This window comes from Ixodes scapularis, unplaced genomic scaffold, assembly GCF_016920785.2.
Source record: "Ixodes scapularis isolate PalLabHiFi unplaced genomic scaffold, ASM1692078v2 PGA_scaffold4__175_contigs__length_147842914, whole genome shotgun sequence".
Taxonomy (NCBI): Eukaryota; Metazoa; Arthropoda; class Arachnida; order Ixodida; family Ixodidae; genus Ixodes; species Ixodes scapularis.
In genome coordinates this window covers 34826742-34849845 of record NW_024609879.1, presented here as the reverse complement: position 1 = coordinate 34849845, position 23104 = coordinate 34826742, and the positions used below count along the sequence as shown (strand labels likewise).

The 23104-nt window shown below is 49.6% G+C and overlaps 1 protein-coding gene across 1 annotated transcript in view; it reads left to right on the top strand.

Annotated features, from left to right (window-relative positions):
• Positions 1-23104, top strand: part of LOC121837561 (venom metalloproteinase antarease-like TtrivMP_A) — a 140515-nt gene that overhangs the window by 96761 nt on the left and 20650 nt on the right. Inside the window, exon 10 of the mRNA XM_042293184.1 lies at positions 21154-21265. Within this exon, the coding sequence (XP_042149118.1) occupies positions 21154-21265 (112 nt within the window). The remainder of the gene's footprint in view (positions 1-21153; positions 21266-23104) is intronic.

Genomic DNA, 23104 nt, shown 5'->3' with positions numbered 1-23104 from the left:
AGCAAGCGTCAGCAACACCCCACAAACTAACAGCAACGCTACGTCCACTTAAGACAAAGCTGCGCAGCGAAGGGCACGCGACGCTGAGTGCAAACGCCTGCAGCGAGCGGCAGACCCTGAACTACGGCAACGAGAAGCGGCGTCCATTCGTCAACGTCGAGCGGCGGATGCTGAACTACGACAACGCGAAGCAGCGGCGGTTCGAGAACGTCGAGCAGCAGAACCTGAGGTTCGGGACCGTGAAGTTCAACGTAAACGTACGAAGCGAGCGGCGGAGCCCGACCTTCGAGAACGGGAAGCCGCGTTGGTTCGTGAACATCGAGCAGCAGAACCTGAGTTTCGGGACCGTGAAGTTCAACAACGTTACTAACACCGTTAATAACATCGTTAATAACGATCTTAATGCTCTGCATCACCCCATGGTTCCCCTCGGGAAGATGGTGTAATTTTTTGGAACTACGCCGCACGAGAGCCAATGAGAGCCTTGTTTCTTTTTGACGCGCCAGCCAATAGGGGCCTAGCCATCAGATTTCTGCTACACGCGACATTGGGACGGGGGAAGGCTCCGTTTGGCGCGGGTTCGAAGCTGATGACGTCGGTTCGATCCATGGACAGTTAATGCTTTCCCATTAAAAGTGAAGGAAGGAAACGACACACCGTAGATGGAAAAGAAGCTGCAGCACTCCATGTGCAAATAGGCTCCCCTGATAAAAATACCGAATCCGTTTTGAAACGTCGTACTCCTAACTGTTCAGGACTTGTTTGGTTATGGTCCGTATTTCTCTAATAGAGATGCGCGCATTGATGTTCCTAGTTACACATAAATATTGCGAAGAAGAGACAATATATTTATAATTTAAATCACATTTGGACATCGGATTGCGCGAGCTCAAAACTTCGCAGAATACATTCTCGGGACGCTAAAGTTATATTCGGTTTTACGCGTTTTTGTTATGGGGCCTCATTTTACAACTCCGTGCTTTATCAGTTATGCGCGCTCTAACATTTTATTAGGCTGCTGCCTAATATCGCGAGACTGCTATACATACTGCCCAACTTTACCATTTGGTCATCCCCTTTTGCTCTACTTCGTTTTAGCTTAAAGGGGCACTGCAAGGGGACGAAGAAAACCATATGCTGCTTCGAAAGGCGTGCCTATGAGTGTCATACACGAGCGTTCAGTGACGACATTGGTTTAGAGCATCAGATAATGACGACATAGAATTCTAGAGGAAGGACTGGCTGACTAGACGCAAGTGACCACTTCTAATCCCTTCAGGGACGTGACTCTCACTGAAATTTTTACTTGGAACACCCGTACATTTGTGGGGCGTTCAGATCTTCATAACTGGATGTTAATTTCCAAGATTTAGGATGATCGCGCATGGTTGTTGCATGCTCTTGTCATTTAGGTTCTCTGTTAGTTCAGACCAAGTATGTCCTCAACCAAAGAAAATGTGCTCCAAATTCTGAACTCATTTCGCCTATTATGTTAAAAATACGTCAGACATTTTTTCTTCATTTTATGTTTAATGTGTTGCTAGAGTATCTTGCTATTTGAGCGAACGCGATGCAAATAAGAAAAAAATAGCTAGAAACTCTTTGCAGGGCCCCTTCTAGCCCAGACGCAGCCGATGATACATGCGCGAGAATGTGGTCCTGATCAGTGCTTGCACTGCAGGAGCGAGCGTGCTTGGCAAGAACGCTGAAAGTCCGGAGCTCGTTCTTTTAGCTTCTGCTACGCTCACACTTAAAAGGAAACCGAGTATTGTGTTGAGAATATCACATTTAACCAGAAAACTGAACTGTTTAACATGGTTTGCGCCTGACATCATCGCACTGTATGCTAGAAGTCAGAATTTTTTTTTTATTATTTTTTTTTCGAAAATCTAATTTCGTGGTGCACAATGCACACTGCAGAAGGTTCGCGCTCAGTGCAACTGATGTATTCAGGAAAAAAAATATTCTTTCTTGGTGCGGCGTCGTGAGGAACAGCGCGAGCGTCTGGCACCACGAAAACGCGCTTTCTGGGAGGAGGGATTTTGCGAATGAAGTAGTTTTGCGGGATCACGCTGTCTGGTCTGCGCCCAAGATGCGGAACAGAGGAACCTTTACTATTTAGTATGCTTGTAAAACTCCTCCCTCCACCCCCCCTCTTTTCAATTGACGATGCTCCTCCGGAGAATACTTTTTTTTTTATTTCTGAGGGACTCCCTCCTCCGTTTGGGGGTGCCAATTCGACAATTATATTTGTGCCATTTGATAACAGTAACCCTCCATTTATCTTATTTTGCACCCAAAAACTGTGAACTTTCAACAAAACTGCGAGAATTTGAGCGGCTGCCCCTAAGGCCTCTAGAATCTTGTTTTCAAATATCCCTGCCGTACACACTTGTAGTTTTATTTATCGTCAGATTAATAAGCCATATTTAGTTCTTTGAATGCTTCTATTTTTGTGGTCAACTTTCATGGGACAGTTCAGGAACAACGAAAACAGGTTTGGCTGCCTCAATGATGTGTACATCTAAAATGGTTTATGCAACAATTTTTGCACTTTCAGTGAATACCACTAAGAGCTAATCCCTTACGTTGATAGTTTGCACAAACACCAATTAGTTTTAGAGCGCAGCTCTTAGGCGCCCGTTTCCGGCTTGAGCGGCGTCGCCGTCGGCATAACCGCGCGGTACATTATAGGACGCGTGACGTCATCACGATGACATCACGTGACCCCGTGAGGTCACGTAACCCCGGTGACGTCACATGACCCCCGTGAGGTCACGTGACCCCCGTGAGGTCACGAGGGTGACGTGACGCCACGTTGAGGAGAGGTATACCTTCCCCTCAGTACCCTTCCCTCCTCCTCCTCCAGAGCTGCGCTCTAATTCGGTGTTACAGGGGGTTGTAAGCCGACTTTCATTTTTTCTCTCCGCTCAATGGCAGACGCAGAAAAAATTAAAGAAAGAAATAGCTTTCCCCTCCTCAACTCGCTATTAGAACAAGCGGAGATGTGATCTGACGCTAATTCTATACCGCCGCTGTTAAAGTCAGCTATTCTTATCTTTGATTGAACACGAATGTTTGGCGATGCTGGTTGCCAAGAACCCGAGCACTCGACTCGGGCTCATGAGAATGGAGTACATCACGACGTCAAGTGACTCGCGGTGAGAAAAGTGATGGCACGTGACTTCACAGTGTCAACAACGCTAAGGCATCTATAGTCCGTTGCAACTCAAGAAGGTAGCGCGAGAGAAAGGAAGGCCGCGGAGGAACAAGCAGACGGAACGCTGGAGAAGAGAGGGGGAAACCTCCATCTCTCTCCAGCGTTCCGCCTGCTTCCTCCTCCCCGGCCTTCCTTTCGCTCGCCCTACCTTCTTGAGTTGAAACAGACTATAGCGACGTACTCAATTTAAGCCGACTTGACGCGGTGAGTCACGCGACTACGTCACATGGCCACGTGACGTGACATTGTTTGGCAGCATATTTTGACACCATGACGTCAGGTGACCACGTGACACATGATTAATCGTAGTGCCAATACAAAAGCGCCTCGGAAATCCACATTTTTTCATACATTGCAAATCGGTACATGACAATTTGACCACTACATAAAAATAAAGCTGCCAATTTTTACTTCTGAAACACTCATTTTGTAATAATAGTAAAAAAAAAACTTACCGTGAACCGTTTTGAACCGGTTACCGATATATTTTTTTCCGGTTCAGTTCCGGTTCAGTTCCAAGATGGTGGCGAATATTTTGGTTCGGTTCAGTTCCGGTTCAGCTAAAATTAACGGTTCCGTTCCGGTTTTCGGTTCGGTTCGGTTTCGGTTCGAGACTCTGGCTGCAGTCTCGAGACGTCGAGGCTCTTTCCAGCTTCCAGCATTTTCTCCGTGAAGCGCTTCCGGAGATTTTCTGCGAAGTGCGTAGTTGTGTGCTGCATGCTTCCTGCATCTGTGCCAAGAAGGCCACTTCCCAGGGGAGATGCGAGCTTTTTCTAAAGTTGAAGTTGGGGCGAAGTATAAAACCCGTAGTTGGTTGATTATCATCGGGTAGGGAATATCATTTCCGCCAGTTTTGCTTCCCAGTCTTTGTGCCGATCTGTATGCGCTTCAGGCATCAGCTTCAGGTTACGGTTGACTGTTTCTATGATATTTGTTTGGGGACTTTACGGCGAAGTTAGTCTGAGCGGTATCCCTAGTGCCTTACACGCATCCATGAAAATTTTGCTAACAAACTAAGGGGCATTTTTTTGCAATGAGTGATGTCGTAAAGCCAAAGCGCGCAAACGTCTCAGGTAGACAGTCCCAGCTTTTCCTAGAGTCCAGATTGTGCAAAGGAGACATTTCAACCCACTTCGTGAAGTACAGTTGCTCACTACTAGCAAATATTGTTCGTCGCGTGGACTACGGGGAAAGGAACCGAAAACGGTCACAGGCAACGCGTTCCCAGGAGTACTTACTTTCGACCGACCGCATTAAACCTGTTGTTTGGCCATCTCCTGGCTTCGCCTTCGGCCATACCATACAGCTACGTGCGTACCTCATTACATCCTGCCTCAAGCCTTTCCTGCTTAAAAAATGGGACAACTTTTCGTAAGTTTCGCTTCAATTGCTGTGCCTGCCTTGGCGGAATCATGCATGTCTTATGAATGACTTAAACGGTTTGCGGGGTATCACAGTTCGGTAGAGCGGGCCGCAGGACCCAACGTTTGCCTGGTGGATGTACCGGAGCATAATTTTGTCGCTGCTCAGCAAGTATCAGTCCAAGTCTCTGAGACCCCCGATGCCGGCTGAGCTTTCTTCTGCCTGCCAACGTACCACCTATATAGGCATAGTCCATAAGACAGCTCGGCCGCCCAGAGCTCCTCCCTACTCACGAGGGTTCCCAAGCGCGAACCTTGTGTGATGAGCGCCGCAATGGCCAGTACCGTCAAGTCGGGATCCACATGCATTTCCTGCCCGAAAAGTGTAGCACGGAACAACGAATCTGCAATGTGGTTAGCCCCACCCCGCTTGTAGTCGATAGCGTGATTGTAGCGCGGCAGCGAGAGAGCCCATGAACCAGCCGGTCCTGCAGGTTTATTTTTAAGCCCTTTGAGCCACGAGAGAACCATGTGGTCAGTTTGAATGCAAAACAAAAAGCCGTCAAGGTACATGTCAAACTTCTTAAGCGCGAAAGTAATCGCCAGACCCTCTTTTTCGGTTGCTGAGTAGCTTCGTTCCGCTCCGGTGAGTGTATGACTGGCAGAGGCTACGGGACGAAGAACGCTGTCATGTTCTTGTAAAAGAATCGCTCCTACTCTGCAATCGATTGCGTCGGTCTGCAGGATGAGCTGACGATACAAATGGGAAGATCTAGACACGTCATTTTCAGTGACAACCCATGAAAGACACTCAAATGCGTTTTTTTTATGTTGGCCCCCCTTCCCCCTCCCCCCACAATTTTGTTTTTTTACGAAGCAATTGGTTCAAAGGTTCTGCCATTTTGGCGCATTACGGAATGAAATCTTTATAAAACGAAATTATCACGAGACACCTCAGTAGGCGTTTGACACTGTGAGGGGGTGGGTACTCCGTTCTTGAGCGCAACTTGTCCTCATTGAGGCGCAGCGTGCAGCTATCTATAACAAAGCTGATTACACGCGAGGACAGCTGAATTTTATCTGCATAAATCCTAAGTCCGGCCTGGCGCTTTCGTTCATGTACGCCACGAAGGTGCACGAGATGCTCCTCGAATATTCCTGAAAATACAACTACTTCATTCATGTACGCCATCGCAAACTCGTACCTCTCGTCACGGAGGGCAACGTGCATTAGCCACTGAAAGCTGGCGGGAGAGTTAAACAAGCCAAGGTCAAGGCGGGTGAATTAAAACAGCTCCCTGTGGCAAATGAATGCAGACTTCTGTACATCAGACAGAGGAACTTCCATTTTGAAGAAATTCCAGGCTGCGGTCTAAAGTTGCGAAAACAGTCGCGTTTTCAAGACCGTAAATTACCGAGGAGATAGTGGGACACGGGTAACTGTCTCTGACTGACACATCGTTTAGGCACCTGTAATCAACAGAGAGACTTGCTGTGCCGTCCTTTGAACAAAGGATCACCGGCGAAGCTTTGAACCAAGGATTATCACGCCTGTGTCGATCATTTCCGTGAGCAACGCACCAAGACGTTCCCGCTTGTGAGCACTAATGGCTATCGCATTGAACCTCCGCGGGGGGTGCACGCATCCTTGGTTTCGATTCAGTGCCGTTGGAAATCGGGGTTCCCAGGTCTTTCTATGAACATCGGCGAGAAGGGCTCCTCCAGCAGGGGCTGGAGATGCTTCTTCTGAGAGCTGCTACCGGTACACTTATCCGCCGCCTTGTTGACTTTGTCAGGGAGAAGAATGAACTGTCCGTAAAGTTCAACGGAATTGCGTCCCAAAGACTGCAGCCCTCTCGTCAATTCAATGTCGTTAGCACAGTCTTGTTTCCTAACGGATAGGCAGTTCTGGCAAGGCCTAATGTTATGCACTTCGCCGCGACGAAATCTAGACCGTGGATAATGGGTATTGATACACACAAACCGTTGCCGGCGTTTCTTGCTGTGGAAAGAGATTCGCAATCTCATGGCACATACAGAAGGTAGTACAATTACCGACGCCACCTGCAAGTTTATACCTGCTGTCTGGAGCAAGTTCTTTGTTCTCTTTTGCAAACCTCGAATATCGAATCTCCAATAAGTGATGTCTTAGCAGGAGTGTCGAGAAGTGCGGCGATTGGAGCGCCGAGCACAGTAACTGTCATACGTGGCTCCATTGGATTAGTTGTGGATTCGGTTCAACGTACCGCGGGAACGAGTATTACCGATTATCTTGGCTCGCGTGTTGTTGCAGGCCGGGCCCGGAGGCGCTGGCAAGGGACCCTAGCCGATTTGCCTTCCGCGGCAGCCATTTTTGATGTTGCGAAGTCAGGACCATCTTTGGTCCCTGAAGTTATGCCGGGAAGGCCTCCCCCCGCCGTTCCACTTGAAAGGAAGTGTGTTAGAATTAAACGCAGAAACAGATGTGCTGCGCGCATGATTACCGATGGGGGCCTCGAAGGGCATCCCGCCATCCGCCTCAACGACGAACGCGCCGATTACTTCATAACCACGACCATGTCGGGTGGGTTTTCAAAGACGCAACAGGAGTTTCATAACCATGAGAGGGCGGGGCACGGCCTCCGGGAGTGACCGCTGAAGCGGTCCCAACGGGTATGTCATGACCGGCGGTGACTTGATCAGGTTTACCCAGGGATAACAACGAGAGACCCTCCGGGCTTCTCATGACCGTGATTTCGCTTGACCAGTCGAAGTAATAGAATGAATTGTTGAATGAAGGAGGCGTTAACCTGGCCACATGGTGCAGTACTCAACGTCATAGCAGTCTGCGATAGGAATTACACGGGCTCTGCATGAGCAGGCCGTCGACGCGCCGGTCGCATCTCGAGTCCTTGACGTAAGCTGTCGAATGTGACCAAATACTACTAAGGGCTTTGAGCACATTGAGTTGTTTTTGAATGACGACCGACATGACGCCGATCGTTGTAAGTAATTCGACGGAAGCTCAGGAGACTTAGGAAACGACTGAAACTTCACAAGACACACGGCGAATCAAAACATGGAGGGGTTCTTATTCTGCTGTGTTCAGCACAAGAAGATTCCCCCGCGGTATGGCTCTTGTCCACGCTTGCCGACGGTCACCGTATTGAGGAAACGTAAAGGCATTGATTATTTCGGTGTTTTTGTAGTTGCCGCAACATCCCGTGGGCGCAATATTTTTTCGGCGTGCCGATCCGCCGAATAAACACGCCCGCGCGTACATTTTAAAACAAGGAAGGACAGATGGGTCAGGCGACGGGTGGAGAAAAACAAAGAAACAGTGCCAACAGCTCCGACGGCTGCTCCCGATTTGAACAGAAACACATGCGCAGTCAAGCGCGAAACACATATACGACGAAACCGTCCGATCCGACGTCCGATCAGGCAATACGACCGTCGGAGGCAAGGCTTTTCAAAGCTCTCCGGTGCTACGAACACCCTCACCCCCGAAGGTCATTCCGGCAGTCTGCGCGTCGGATCGGACGGTTTCGTCGTACATATGTCCATTCGACGAGTGACTCTCACCTTGACAGAATTTACGTGGCGATCGAAATATAGACTGGGCATAAGACATACGATATGATCTATTTATTATAACGCTTTAGTTTCCTTTTTGATTGGTGGACAACTTAAAAAGTCCAAGTTTTACTGGGATGTGTGAAAGTTTAAAAACAGCATTCTGGAGGATGAGGTTAACGATGAAACAGTAGAGAAACTGATCAGTATGACACAGGAGGGTGATAGAAGCGCACGTGAAAAATTAAACGAACTTTAAAATGCTCGTTAAAACTTCGAGCGTTCGACCGTTCCAGGGGTTAGTTTATTGGAAGACAATCGAGGATAACCTCTTTTCTGGAAGATTTTGAGATAGTTCGTACATCCGAATGCGAATATTGGGGAAGGTTAGTGAACGACATTAAGATAGTAAAGAACAATAATGTCACGAATGACAAATGATGAGGCGGAGAACAGCTGAAGGAACTAAACGTGTAATGGGGCGAACTTGTGCCCAAAACAAAAACAGAGGAAGGCTAGCGTCGCAGTCGTCAATGTCGGCGAAACAGCAGGATCGAGCGCTTGGGCGAGACTGGCTTTGGCTCGCCACGCGAAACCCTTTATGTACGCGCTTGGGCTTCTGGAATAATCGGCGTAGAAGTTTCGACGCGTACAACATTCGGACCCAGAATAACCAACAATGTTCTTGAATTCACCAGAAGATTAAAGTAAAAAAAATATACAATACGAGTAACTCCCAGTAATTGGACCCTGGCTCTTAGCGTGGGAGGCAAGCACGATAACCGTTAGTCCACGGCCGCGCTGCCTACTTGGCCAGCTACGCGCGTGGCAATATCACGTAAAGAAAGCATAGAAGTATAGGCCGTTTTCGTGTGACGATTGTCATGACAAAATAAGACGTAGTTTGGTTGGGCGACAAAACTGAGAATAAATATTTCTGCATAACAACAATAAAAAACGTATAGCCAACGAAAAAGTGCAACTATTGGCACAAACCCATAGATATCGTGCGCCTTTCCATCGGCAAATAAAGTGATTTACTGCAACGCCCCAACTCAGCTACATCAAAATTAAACATGGCGGCCGCCACAAAAAGAAAAGGTCTATAGAGGTGACTTTGCACGCGCTTATATCGAAATATATACTTTCGATGAGCGTCCCACTAAAAAGCATTAAGGTCACAGCTTGGACATGTAAAGAGAAGAAAACTTTAAACAGAAAAAAACAGAATGCATTGGTCATTCAAGTAGTGTTCACGAAGTCATTTAGATAACATTCTTTGAATGCTACACTAATCTCTTTCAGGGGAAGGAACATGAGAATGTCGCAAAGCTTCGAGAGTATCTGGCGGTTATCCGTATTCTTGATGACAAGATAAAAAAGAGGCTAAAAGGGCCAATACGCGTGGCCAAAATTTCACCCGCAGTTGATGATTTCCCGACTAAACGGTCTCCAGGACCCAACGATTTGACTGCGGAAATATATGAGACTTGCAAAAACGTCATGGTTGGGTTCCTTCATGCAGTGGTTCTTAAAGCACGCCAGTCAAACTGCCAACCTCATTTATAAAAAAAGCGTACAGTGCTAATCCCAAGTGTTGCTGATGATGAAAACCACAAAACTATGAAGACATGTTGACCAATAGGGGTCAGTAAAGTAGATCATAGAGAATTGATTCAAATTCTCGCCAGAATATTACAGGAGGTTATTTCTGAAGCAATTGCAGAGCACCAGACCTGAAGCAATAAAGGAAGATGTACTGTAACAAACATTTACTTCGCAAAATGTATATTAGATTTGCGTGAAGAGTACCTGAATCAGGTGAAATTACTTCAGACCTTTAACTTTAATAATCAATTTAACAATAACTTTATTTATTTACATCAATCAAATTGGGTGCCCCAAAAGAAAAAAAAAAAAAAAAAAAAAAGCTGCCGTAGGCAGCTTGACTTGTTCTCGGGCCCTTGACTCTGGTCAAGCACAAGCATGCGGATAATTTGCAAAAGACAACTTATAGAGTAAGAACATCGTACGCACTGTGTATTGTATAAAACAAAACATTTAATCGCTTACAACACTTTCGTCCATCTCCCGTTCAATCGCGTACAACACTGTGTGTCGTATAAAATATTAAAACGTGTAAACGTGGGCGATTTCGTTATGTGTTTCGTTCAAGTACCAGAGACCGGATGTACCACCCAAATTAATGAACGTACAACAACGCGCAGTAATGTATTGTCTGCCGTGAAACAAAGCTCCGTAACGTCACCTCTATTGTTTAAAGTTTATTAAGAGGCCTTTTGTAAAAATGCTCTTAAGAATGATATGTAGACAGATCCAAGCTCCAGAGGAGCGAGAGATCAAAGTGGTCGCGCATTCAGACGCCGAGGACTCATTTTGTAAGGATTATGCAAACATTTCAGAAGTGGCGAGGAAACTAACATCAATTTATGAGCTATCAAGTGCGGCTCTCAAAAGGGAAGCGCACTTCTTTGCCAGAGCACGCGGGCTATGGAACCTAATATTTGCAATGGTAGCACTTTTACGCCAACGCAAACTGAATATTTGGGAGATCCGTTGCTGTGCAATAGAGGAGCAAATGTTTAGTGGCCCACTGTTGTCCAGAAAAATGGAGAAGGTGCAGTTTCTCAATATTTTGGCGCGGTACTGCTTGTAGCGTCCTGCATAAACATACTCAACATTATTATTATTAATTTGATCAAACCATGCCCTTTCTGTGCGCTGTAATCCAGACCAGGTTGCCAGTACACATTTTTTCATTCCTTGTTTCTTGGTGCTGCCGTAAGCAAAGCAGGATAGGTGTCCTTCTTCGCGAATTAATTGATGCATTTTTTGTCTGTGCGTTTGTGTTTGGTGTATTTGTCAAGCGCCAAATAAAAGTGGTTATCTCGAGACCTTATTGAAACTGTGTTTCGTTTTCCGGGGTACCGTCCAGCGCTGCATGTGGGCTTAGGACATGACGTTATATTACGTGTTAAAATATGTCAATTCCATTTGCTATAGGTACCTCTTTCTTTAAACTACGCACGGGCATAATTTCTGCGAAAACTTCCTTCATAGGAGAAATATATGAACGCCGTGGGGTGTCCACTGCTTTGTATGCAAGACACATTAAGCCATGTACCCATATATTGTGGGGATTGTGATCCCTCAACATTCTGTCGCGTCAGCGTTTTGGCACGCCGTGGCGGCCGCGCCGACGTAGCGAGAGGTGGCGCTGCTTACCACTGTGAGTAGCTTCCTCCTCTCCCCCTTTGGGGCGATTTCCGTAATGAACCCCCGCACAAAGGAGACCGACGTGTCGCTCCTTGATTGGCCACTTCGCCCCCGCCGTTATCTTAAAACCAGCGGACAGCAGTATCTCCGCTCTCTTCTTCCTGGGAATCGGCGGCGACGACAACGGGGAACCTTCCGGCGCACCGGTGAGCGTTTACCCCGTCCTTTGTACATTTGTGAACGACCGTTCGGCCGTGGGCGATCTCCACACCGACGGCGTTCACCAGCTTATAGCCGCTATGTTCTTGTTTTTGTTTCATTGTAAATAAACAGAGTTTATCACCGTTACCAACGTGACTGGTGTCTGTTTGCGCTCAACGAGCAGCATGCCACGCGAGTACGAACCCGCTTCGCGGTAGAGCGTCTCGCCGCGAACATGGTACTCCCAAAGGCAGTGGCCCCAAGGAGAACCACAATTTGGCGCCCAACGTGGGGCTGACGACCAGAATCTTGGTACGTCTGTGTGGCGACTGCTGCCGAGTGACGAGTCTTCGCGCAACCAGCGCTTACCGTAACGATGCAGACCGACTTTTCGGATTTGCTCACGCTGGCGACCGCGGCCGATGCATTCGCTGGGTCCCCACTTCAACGGGAAGCCGAAATGCCAGCCCTCCAACGAGAAGCGCCCTACGACGCACTCCTGGAGCCGAGCGTGGTTCCGACGCCATTGCGGACGGGCGCCATCGCTCCCGGATCTTCCCTGAACGCACGTGCTCCGCCGCCGGCACAAAGTGAAGCCTACCGGTCTCCCCACGGAGAAACCGCTGCGGCGCCTCATCACACCTTGCTCGAAAACGCCGCACGTGTGATTGAGAGTCTGACAGGTGCGTTGCGAACGACAACACTCGCACCAGAGGCGCAACGACCTCCGGTCCGCATTCCCGTCCCGACTTATCGGGGTTACGCAGACAGAGCGAGCGCTACGGACTTCCTTGACGATTTACGGAAGTACCAACGCGCGATGGGAATGTCCGATCGTGAAATACTTGAGCGCATTCTGCCAATCGCGCTCGTCGACGAAGCCGCCCGCTCGTTCCGACTTGTCGTTGACCAACCCGGAACGCTCGATCAGTTCCGAGAGGCGTTCCGCCGCGAATTCCTTCCCGCCGACTACGAGAGAAGGATGCGGCGGGAGCTCGAACAGCGAACCCAGCATCCGGACGAGTCCCTGCTGGAGTTCGTACGAGCCATGCAAGAGCTCTTCGAGCTCGCAGAACCCTCAGCTCCCAATGCAGAGCGAGTGGAACGCGTCATACGCCAAAGCCACCCGACTTTCGCTGCGTACCTTCGAGGCAGCCGTTTCCGCGACCGGAACGAGCTCGCCTCCGAGGCCCGGCGCCTTCAGGGTGACATTCTCGCTGCCCGTGCGTACCGGCCTCCGCCTCCAGCGTCAGCGGTCCTCGAACCGCGCTGCGCGTGGAGCGAGGACACGCCGTCTCGAACACCGAGGCGCTACGATTCCGCAAACTATGCGGAAGATCGGGGCCGAGACACGTACGCAATCTCAGATCGTGCGCTCGACCCGTACTCCTACGGTAGACGAACAAGCCGGCCGACGCCGCAGTTCAGAACCACCGACTCGCGCCCCAACGAGGCAGGAGGAAACGAGGATCCCTCAATCTCAGCGAGCCGATGCAGGCTACGACAGAGCCGGCGAAAACCAAAACGCACGGCGGAGCCTCCGGCGAGGCGACGACAGAAGATGTTTTCGGTGCAATCGCCCAGGTCATCTCGCTCGCCAGTGCCCGGAGCGGCCGAACACGGAATCGCATCGTGCGGGAAGCGAGCAAAGCCACCGGTAAACGGCCCTTGGACGGACGGACCGGTGGCTAACAAAGAATCAGAGGGTCCCATGGCCACTCTTTTACCGACCGCCTACAGAACAGGCTTCCCGACCGGCACACCGGCCCCGTTCATTTCTGTAACGATCGCCGGCGAGTCATTCAAGGCACTCCTCGACACCGGAGCAAGCGCTTCGATGTTCGGCGGCGAAGTGTTGACTCACCTCCGACAGAATTCTGTCCGACTCCGAGAATGCAACACTGCCTTTCGCCTAGCCTGCGGAACCGCCCTTTCGGCTGGTACCGCGCGGCTGGTCGCGAGATGGGAGAATCGAGTAAGACGACAACGCTTCGTTCATCTCCCTGGCCTATCGGTGCCCATTATTTTGGGCAGAGACTTCCTTGCCAAAACAGGCATTGTAATCGACGTCAGCAGCGCAGGCTATCGGGAGGGCACGTTTGTACCCCTGAAACCCTTCTGCGAACCCCCGGCCGTACCGCCAACGCCACCATTGGCGCACGCGACGAGCCGTCGAGAGGAAGCGAGGGACTCCCTAAACCGGGTCATTGATCCCAAGACACCGAGTCCAGCGCCGATGGCAGCGAGCGCCGCCCCCATCGGGGAAATGACGCACCCACTGCTCACGCAATCATGCAGCGTGTCAGGGCGAGAAAAAGCCCGACTGTCGTCGTTGTTGCGCCGCTATGACGCAATGTTGACGGACCGACCGGGCTGCACAAACGAAGTGCGACATCGCATTGACACGGGCGACGAACTGCCAAGAAGGCAGAACGCGCGATTCGTAAGCTTGGCTAAACGAAAAGCCATCGACCGTACCCTGGACGAAATTATCAACACCGGAGTTGTCCGGCGATCTAACAGCCCCTGGGCATTCCCTGTGGGGTTGGTCCCGAAGAAAGACGGCAGCTCACGTCTTTGCGTGGACTACCGCCGTCTGAACGACGTCACACGAAAGGACGCCTACTCGCTCCCGAGCATCGACTCGATTCTGTCCAACTTGGGCAGTGCGCGGTACTTCACCACCCTGGACGCTAGCCGAGGCTACCTCCAGGTTCGGATGGAGACAGGTAACGAGGCAAAAACAGCCTTCTCTTGTCACCACCGGCTTTTCGAATTCACGCGAATGCCCTTCGGCCTGTGCGGAGCGCCTATGACGTTCCAGCGATTGATCGACCGAGTACTGGGAGAAGCCAAATGGAAACACGCAATGGCCTATCTCGACGACATTGTCGTCTACTCCAACACCTTAGAAGATCACCTACGTCATCTCGAGGACGTACTCGACCGGCTAAAATCCGCGGGAATGACCCTGAACCCCGAAAAGGTTGAAATAGCCGAAACCCGCATCGCCTTGCTCGGGTTCGAACTGGATCGCGGGCGCCTTGCGCCATATCCCGACAAACTACAGGCAATTCTGGAGTTTCCTGCGCCGACCGACGTGAGCTCCCTCCGTCGCTACCTGGGAATGGTGAACTTCTATCGCCAATTCATCCCAAACTGCGCGACGCTTCAAGCACCACTGACGCGCCTATTGCGAAAGTCCGTGAGTTGGAGCTGGGGTCCCGAGCAGGAAGCGGCCTTTCGCCGCACCTCCCGAGCGCTCGCGGACACAGCTGAACTCAAGCTACCCGACTTGAACAAGCCCTTTCTGATCCAAACAGATGCCAGCAATCTTGGCTTGGGCGCGGTCCTGCTCCAACAGCACGAAGGTGTACTCCGTCCGGTGGCCTTCGCCAGCCGCTCGTTGACGCCAGCTGAAAGGAACTACAGCACATGCGAACAAGAGTGCTTTTCCATCGTCTTTGCACTCCGGCGTTTCGACATTTATGTCGACGGGACCACTTTCGTGATCGAAACAGATCACCAAAGCCTAATATGGCTCTCCCGACTTCGCGAACCCGCTGGTCGCTTGGCAAGATGGGCTTTGATGCTGCAAAAATACTACTACGTCGTGTGGTACCGGAAAGGCAGCACAAACGTGGTGGCGGACGCATTGTGACGAGCTCCCGTAGACTGCACACAGATTTCCGCAAAGACCCAGGCCGAGCCAACGACACTCAAAGTGCCAGGCGAAGCCGTGACTCAGTCCCAAAGGGAGGCAGCAGATCTGACCACCCCGGACGAGACGATCAACCACCTAGACGCAGTGAGCGCAGTGGAAATCGTGTTCAGCAAAGAAGAGCTTCTGAAAGCCCAGCAGAATGATCCGTTTTGTCGAAAGGTGATCGACGGACTCGCGGAAGAGTCGGACGCCGTGGAGGCGGGCGGTGCGACCGCCGGGCGCAACACTACTGGTATTGTAGTAGGCGCCGAGTGCCGGGACGTATCTGGTATTGGTGCGGGCACGGAGGATTCATATCTGCTGAGCAATGACGGGCTCTTGCTGAGGTACATACCCTTTGAGAACGACTCCGACGAGGCGTTGAAGGTAGTGGCACCCCGCAGTCTGAGAAACGCAGTTTTGCGCTACTATCACGACTCGCACTTGGCCGGACACGCGAGCGGCTCCAAGACTTACTCAAAGTTATGTCGCATCGCCACCTGGCCGGGCATGAAACGTCCGTTATGCCCGCACCTGCCACTCTTGCCAAAGCTTCAAACCGAGAGGCGGCAAAACGCCGGGTCTAATGCAACCGATTCCGAGCCAGCAATCATGGTCTCTAGCAGCTTGCGACGCGGTCGGCCCCCTACCGAGGAGCCCTAAAGGACACCAGTATCTGCTGGTTGTAACTGACCACTTCAGCAAATGGACGGAACTTTTTCCACTCCGTAAGCTGACAGCCCCAGCGATCACGGAGAAGCTCAGGGAGGTTTTCACCCGTTTCGGGTTCCCCGAAGCTCTTTTGACTGATAGAGCGAGCTACTTCGTCGGGAAGGTATTCGTGGACGCGTGCAAGGCCCTTGGCATAAAGCACAGAATAACCACGCCGTACCACCCGCAGTCAAAAATCACGGAGCGATGTAACAGAAACATCAAACCAATGCTGGCCGCCTTCGCGGAAAGGCACCGTGACTGGGACGCATACATCCCCGAGATCGGGTTCGCACTTCGGACCACTCTCAACCGTTCGACGGGCTTCACCCCCGCTTTCCTCACATTCGGGAGAGAGCTTCCGAACCCCATGGACCGTGTCCTAGGGGCGAGCGCCGGGGTGGACAACGCGCAGCCGACGCAAACGGACCACGCGCGGCAGCTGCAAACTCGGATGACGGAAGCCTTCTCGGAGGCGCGTCGCAATCTCGGGGTAGCGCGAGCGAAACAAAAAGCTCAGTACGACCGCTCGCATCGAGATTTCCGCTACAAAGTGGGCGATCTCGTCCTCAGACGCAACCATGTTCTGAGTGATGCCAGCAAAGGCTTCTCGGCCGCTTTGGCTCCGAAGTGGTGTGGCCCGTACCGAGTGCAGGAACTTCTCTCCCCACTCGTGTACAAGCTGACAAACTTGCAATCAAGAAAAGTCGGTGGGCCGGTACATGTGTGCGATCTGAAACCCTACCATGAGAGGGAAAACGGGGCCAACGAGCAAACTCAGCCCCCGCAGAAACATGCAGACGCAGCGCGAGATAACGCCGACGATGAACAACAGGCGTCTCGCTAAAATCTGCGTAGACGGAGGAACTATTATCCGAAGTTTTCGTAGAGGCAGCCCCTGTAAGTGGCGAAATGTCACATTAAGGGAAGTGCAAAGCATAATGCACCTGCTGCCTTCGTGAACGCGCCAGACACCATTGTTTACTGGCAAGCAGCCGCAGCGTTCGCTCCCGGACCAACCCGTATGGGAATCCCCCAAACACGGCTTCCCATAGAAAGGGTACGCGTAACTGCTATTGGTCAGTTATTGCCAACTACGCTCACGTGTGCCACATGTCAACGCAAGAGCGCGGTGCGAGCATCGTTACAAGCGGTAGGAGACCAAGTGGTCATTCTACCGCAGTACGTCCCGCACCTACGAAGAGGACCTCCATCTAGCCTTTCCTTCGCGCCGTTCGTGAGCTGCTATCTCCTGGCTCCGGCAGTTCAGCGGCGTCCAGGTACCACGGCTGGGCGTGACCCGTCAGGCAGCCACGCTACTCCAGCCGGCCGCGGGCCAAACCAACAACCCGTCGTTGTCGTGGGCCGTCGGGATCGACATCCGGCCAAGGACTGCCGGCTCATCATCTTCGGGACCCGCGCCTCCTCCAGAAAGCTCGCCGACCAGGGACCAGCTTTTCCCGTTCGTCCCGTGACAAGTCCCAAGGGCCCTAGGGACCTGGCGCAGTTCGCCCAGCAGGTCTCGCATGGCATGCACTACATCGGTAGCCGAGGGACAATCCACCGGGACCTGGCCCTCCGGAACGTGCTCGTCAACGAACACGGCTGCTACAAGCTCGCCGACTTCGGACTCTCCGGCGGCATTACGGACTCCAAGGACGCCCTTCCGGTACGGTGGATGGCTCCGGAGTGCGTGCAACTTCAGGTATTCACCTTCAAGTCCGACGTCTGGGCGTTCGGCGGAATACTGCTGTGGGACATTCGTCACTTTGGGCTCGACGCCCCACCCCGGCCTGGGCGCTCAGGAGGTGACCCGCCACGTGCGCGACTGTCACAGGATGACGCAGCGGACCGACTACCGCTGGGAGCCGTACCGCTGGACGAACTTTTGGACCCTGGACCTATGAGCCGGGCTGTTGTGTCCCGTGGCGGCCTTTTTCTTTTTTTATTATTTTAGTCTTGTGTGTTTGTGTTGGTCCACCCGTTTGCGGGTGACTATTGGCTAAGGAGGGGGGAGTGTGGGGATTGTGATCCCCCAACATTCTGTCGCGTCAGCGTTTTGGCACGCCGTGGCGGCCGCGCCGACGTAGCGAGAGGTGGCGCTGCTTACCACTGTGAGTAGCTTCCTCGTCTCCCCCTTTGGGGCGATTTCCGTAACGAACCCCCGCACAAAAGAGATCGACGTGTCGCTCCTTGATTGGCCACTTCGCCCCCGCCATTATCTTAAAACCAGCGGACAGCAGTATCTCCGCTCTCTTCTTCCTGGGATTCGGCGGCGACGACAACGAAGAACCTTCCGGCGCACCGGTGAGCGTTTACCCCGTCCTTTGTACATTTGTGAACGACCGTTCGGCCGTGGGCGATCTCCACACCGACGGCGTTCACCAGCTTATAGCCGCTGTGTTCTTGTTTCTGTTTCATTGTAAATAAACAGAGTTTATCACCGTTACCAACGTGACTGGTGTCTGTTTGCGCTCAACGAGCAGCATGCCACGCGAGTACGAACCCGCTTCGCGGTAGAGCGTCTCGCCGCGAACGTGGTACTCCCAGAGGCAGTGGCCCGAAGGAGAACCACAATATTTATAATGCAGGCACGCATTTCTTTTTTTCTGTGGTGTTCTCAAGCAAACTGCTAACCAAACAACCTCCCGACGACACCACACGGAAGTAGGTTCTTTCCTGTGGGAAAACACATTGAAATTTGTATTGATCATTTCATAATCCTGGACCTACATGCCATATTTCTTATTAGATGGCCGCACCTAATGCTGAAGTAGATGCGCTACCCAAGAAGCTGCATTTTACTGAAACTGCAGGCAGTGTAAAAAGTCTGTAAGCGGCCTTATTTCGCCAACCTGAGAAGGTACACCGTTGTGGCAGCCTTGAACTTCTTGGAGAAAAAAAAATTATCCTCATGTGCGCGTTGTCTGTCGCGAAAATAACTATCATTTAAAGCGTTTGGTATTTTAGTAGAAAAAGAACAAAAACAAAAAAAGAAAAAAATCATAGGCGGGTTTGAATTTCGGTCGAGGTGCGCAATTTGACGGAGGCTAATTGTGAAGGTGTAGTGTAACCAAGGTTTTGGTTGCACGATCGTAACTGTTCAAGTGCTATTTGCAAAACTGACCCAACCTAGTATCAAGTCTGCGCAACGCGTACCGTGGAATAAAATGAGTCAACGCATTAGATAACAGCCGAACGCCAATGTGAAAACCAGCCTTAAAGGGGTTATGACACGAAAATTAAACGGATAGATTATTCTTGAAATGGAATGCTCATAGGCTACTTAGTATATGCACCAAGTTACGCAATTTTTAGAGCTCTGATAATTGCAATATTCAATTTACGAATTTTTATCATTTTCATCTGGCGACCAGGCAACACTGCTCAAGTTAGTCACACCATGGTGTCCATAAACCACGTGACCATGAACACTCTCTCATTCTAGGCGCCCCCATGATCGCCCAAGCTCTTCTCGTCGCGGTACGAACAAAACCGCTCAAACAGCTCGGTAAACTGAAAGCTATTCTCGCTCTTGCCCCCCGGCCGGTTGACCTTCCAGCCTGCATGCGCCTGCGAGACATTCCCGGACGACGGTGACCACGGCGAACTCGTCGTCGCTGGAACTCGTCGCCAGCGGGTCGCAGTCAAAATGAACAGCTTCCAACATCTCTTGATAGCAATCACTCTCATCGCTGCTGCGATCAATGTCGAACACTTCGACAAGGCGATCGATGCCGTAGACGTAATCGTCACAGACCGGATGCTGGAAACGTGGAAGGTAAACGAGGAAGCTGAGGCTCGATACGCCAAGAGAGCCAAGTCTGTGAGTGCGTGCAATTAGATACCACGCTGGAGGCTGGCTACGTCATCAGCCTCCAGGTCCGCCCGGATCTGCCCCTCCGAGGGGCCCGCATATAAATCGATTTATCCACGTAACTATCGCGCCTTTTTCAAAACAAATTTAGCAGGATTATAGGAACATACAATGGGTCCTAGCAGTATAGTTATGTAATATTTTATTTTTGGCGTGTCATAACCCCTTTAAGACCACGTCAGTCGCACATTACTGCCAGGGTAACTGCAATCTCTTATTTGAATAGCCGTCGATTAGTGTTCAGAAAGTGTCAATTTAATGCCGCAACCCAGGCCTTTTGAGTTGACACCACTGTTTTAGTTTCTTTCCACGAGCAGTCAAAGTTTACGATCCCCCAAAAAGATCAAATGGAATGGTTCAACGTGTCCTGATCACGAAGTGGTCTTTAAGCTTTACAGATTCGTTTTGAAAATAACCGGCAAAACCTACACTTATGCGGTTTTTGCAGGTGAGTAATACGGCTAGGGGGACTCACTATAGGGGGCAAATCGTAGCGATCAGTCGGTTAGTTAAGCAAGATTTGTTAATTACCTTCTTTAATTCGTGAATTTTAATTAGGCTCCACTTAGAAACGTGCTGAGCATCATCGAAAACAACTAAATCAACTCTTTTCAGAAGGGTATAACGCAAGGGCAGCATATTACGGCGTTCCATAAAAACACCTCATTTGCACACATTTCTAGGTTTTGGTTTCATATTGGAGCGCATCTCTGCGCCCGCGTTCCTGCTCTCCAGTGGCTGCGACGCACAACACACGTGCGCACAACTTCCCTCCATCCTACGAGGGATGCGAGGGGGTGGCTTCGCGCCGCGACCACTGGGGAGCAGGACCGCGGGCGTAAAGATGCGCTCCGATAAGAAGCCGGGATCTACAAACACGTTCATGTTAAGTGCTTTTTTCAAAACGCCGTAAAACGCTGCCTTTGTCTTTTTTCTTCCTAAGAAGAGTTGATTTTGCGGTTTCCGATGATGCTCAGCAAGTTTCTGTTTGAAGCCTTATGTCTAATTTCACACTTTAAAAAGTTAAATACCGATTACACGACTGATTGTTACGATTAGCCCCCCCCCCCCCCTTTACTATGACCCCCTGGCATAACTCAGCTGCACATAGAGCGTAAATGTAGCTTTCACAGCTTTTTTTAAAGAGATCTGTAAATTTTAAAAGAAAACAGAGTCTATTTCTTCTTACATGTCACTAAGATGATCGGTGAAATATGTTTTGTCTCGGAGACTTGGCAAAAAACTTAAACAAACCTGCGTTTTTATCTTTCTTGTTTTTTTCGCTTAGGTCGCACATACCTTAACGGACTCTGCAAAGAACAATGGCGTTTCGGTATAGTGGAAGATGTCGCTCATACATACTCCATGGTTTCTGCTGCTGCTCACGAAATGGGACACATGTAAGTCTTTTTGCAAATATTATCTTAGAGTTCTGTTCTCTGGTAAAGCATTCGTAAAAGCAGAGTTTTCTGAATGATGCATAAGAACAATTATTAACTAAGAATAAAAAGTGGTATTTTTACATTAATTGTTTATATACTTGTTTTCTATATGAAATTGAGTACTGCAGAACCCACCTTTAGGTTAATTGAAACGGTATGTAGAAACTTCCATATCGGACGAATTTAATGCAACGGTGAGTCTCATAGTCGATATTGCTATAAGACAGACTCCTATGAATAAAATATAAAAATCATGTAGCTATATCTGTGGACTTGCCAATTGTAAATAGGTCAAGACAATCATTTTTATCTAATACAACTATTGCACATGCAATATTTCACAAGTGTATATAAATATATATAAATTATAACATTTACAATATATTGAACAAAATGTCGCAAAATAAAAATGTTAGCCAAAACAAAATGTCCTATATGAGCCAGCTGAGGGCACATCATGGAAGACAATCGAAACGAAACGTCAAAATGAAAATTAACTGAGAGCGGGTTGATAAAGATGATTTGAAAAAAACACTGAAGAATAAAACATGTAGGAACGTGGACGAACAGTAAAGTTCTTTAAGGAAGCAACATACATTTAATGATGCCACCATCGTTGCGGTAAGCCCTTCCCTTCCCTGCCCATGAAATTCCTCGGAAAAGGAAAAAAATCCTTCAGAAAAAGAAGAGACCCGGGAGAAATAAGAGTCTGTTAAGGCAGAAGAGAAAAATAGGAATGTAAGGGAACAGCTCAGTTATTGAAAGAAACTGAAAAGGAATAAGAACGGAAGATATAGAAATATGACTTGAAAACGAGCGTGTCAGAGAATTTGATGCGAATACATGAAAGGATAAAAACATAGAGGATGGTGAAAAAAGACAGAACTTCTTTTATTTAGTCATGGTGAATGTCAACAATAATAAGTCTACACCTTTGTTATCACTGGAAGACAAATGTCGAACTCTTCAAACCAAAAATGGCCAGATTACTAATACCCGTCCTGATACTTGTGCTTTTTAAAACTCTTAAACAACAAAATAAAATAATAAAAAAAAAACTAAAAAGAAAAGGAGGGGAATACTTTACACCTGCCACATAAAGTTTATTTCTATCTTGGATAACCATAGAGAAGGTGAGGCAAGCGTCAAATCATCACCGGCCATCCTACAGGATTAAATTATTTATCTTCCCAAGTCTGTCCTTGTATTTCCCGATAGCTTCGGCTCATAGTTCGAACAAATGCGGCTCTGGTCCAAAATTGGCTCAAGAGTGCCACTGGATACTCATTTTACTTCGAGAAAGTGGTCTCTGAGACGAGTGTTGACGCATCTGCTAATAGTGGTGGGACACCATTCTCATCGTGTTAATGCCTATAGACCATTTCCGTTGTTTACAAGCACAAACTGCCGCTCACGTTCCAAGGAACTTCCAGTTGCTCCGTTTTGTGCAAGCCTGTCGACCTTGCTCACGCTCCCATTGCAAGGAAGAATAACTTCTAACCGGACAACAAATTCGGAGAATATTTTACCAGGGCCTTCGACTGTACAGTTTAACATATCGGAGGACGCAAGTTGGTCTACAAGAATATTCGAAAACTTTTACCAGATCTCACGCCTCTGCGTTTTCTCTTTTTGGCGTGATTTTTATTTTTTTTTTTAGAACTGGCGGTTTAACGTTTCATCGACATTTAGAGCAGCGGTGCTAAGGTGGGTTTTGATCATTTTTTTTTTGTAAACCGGAAGTTCTCTGGGACGTCAAAGACTGAAGCACCGCCTGGGGGCGTCTGCCATGAAAAG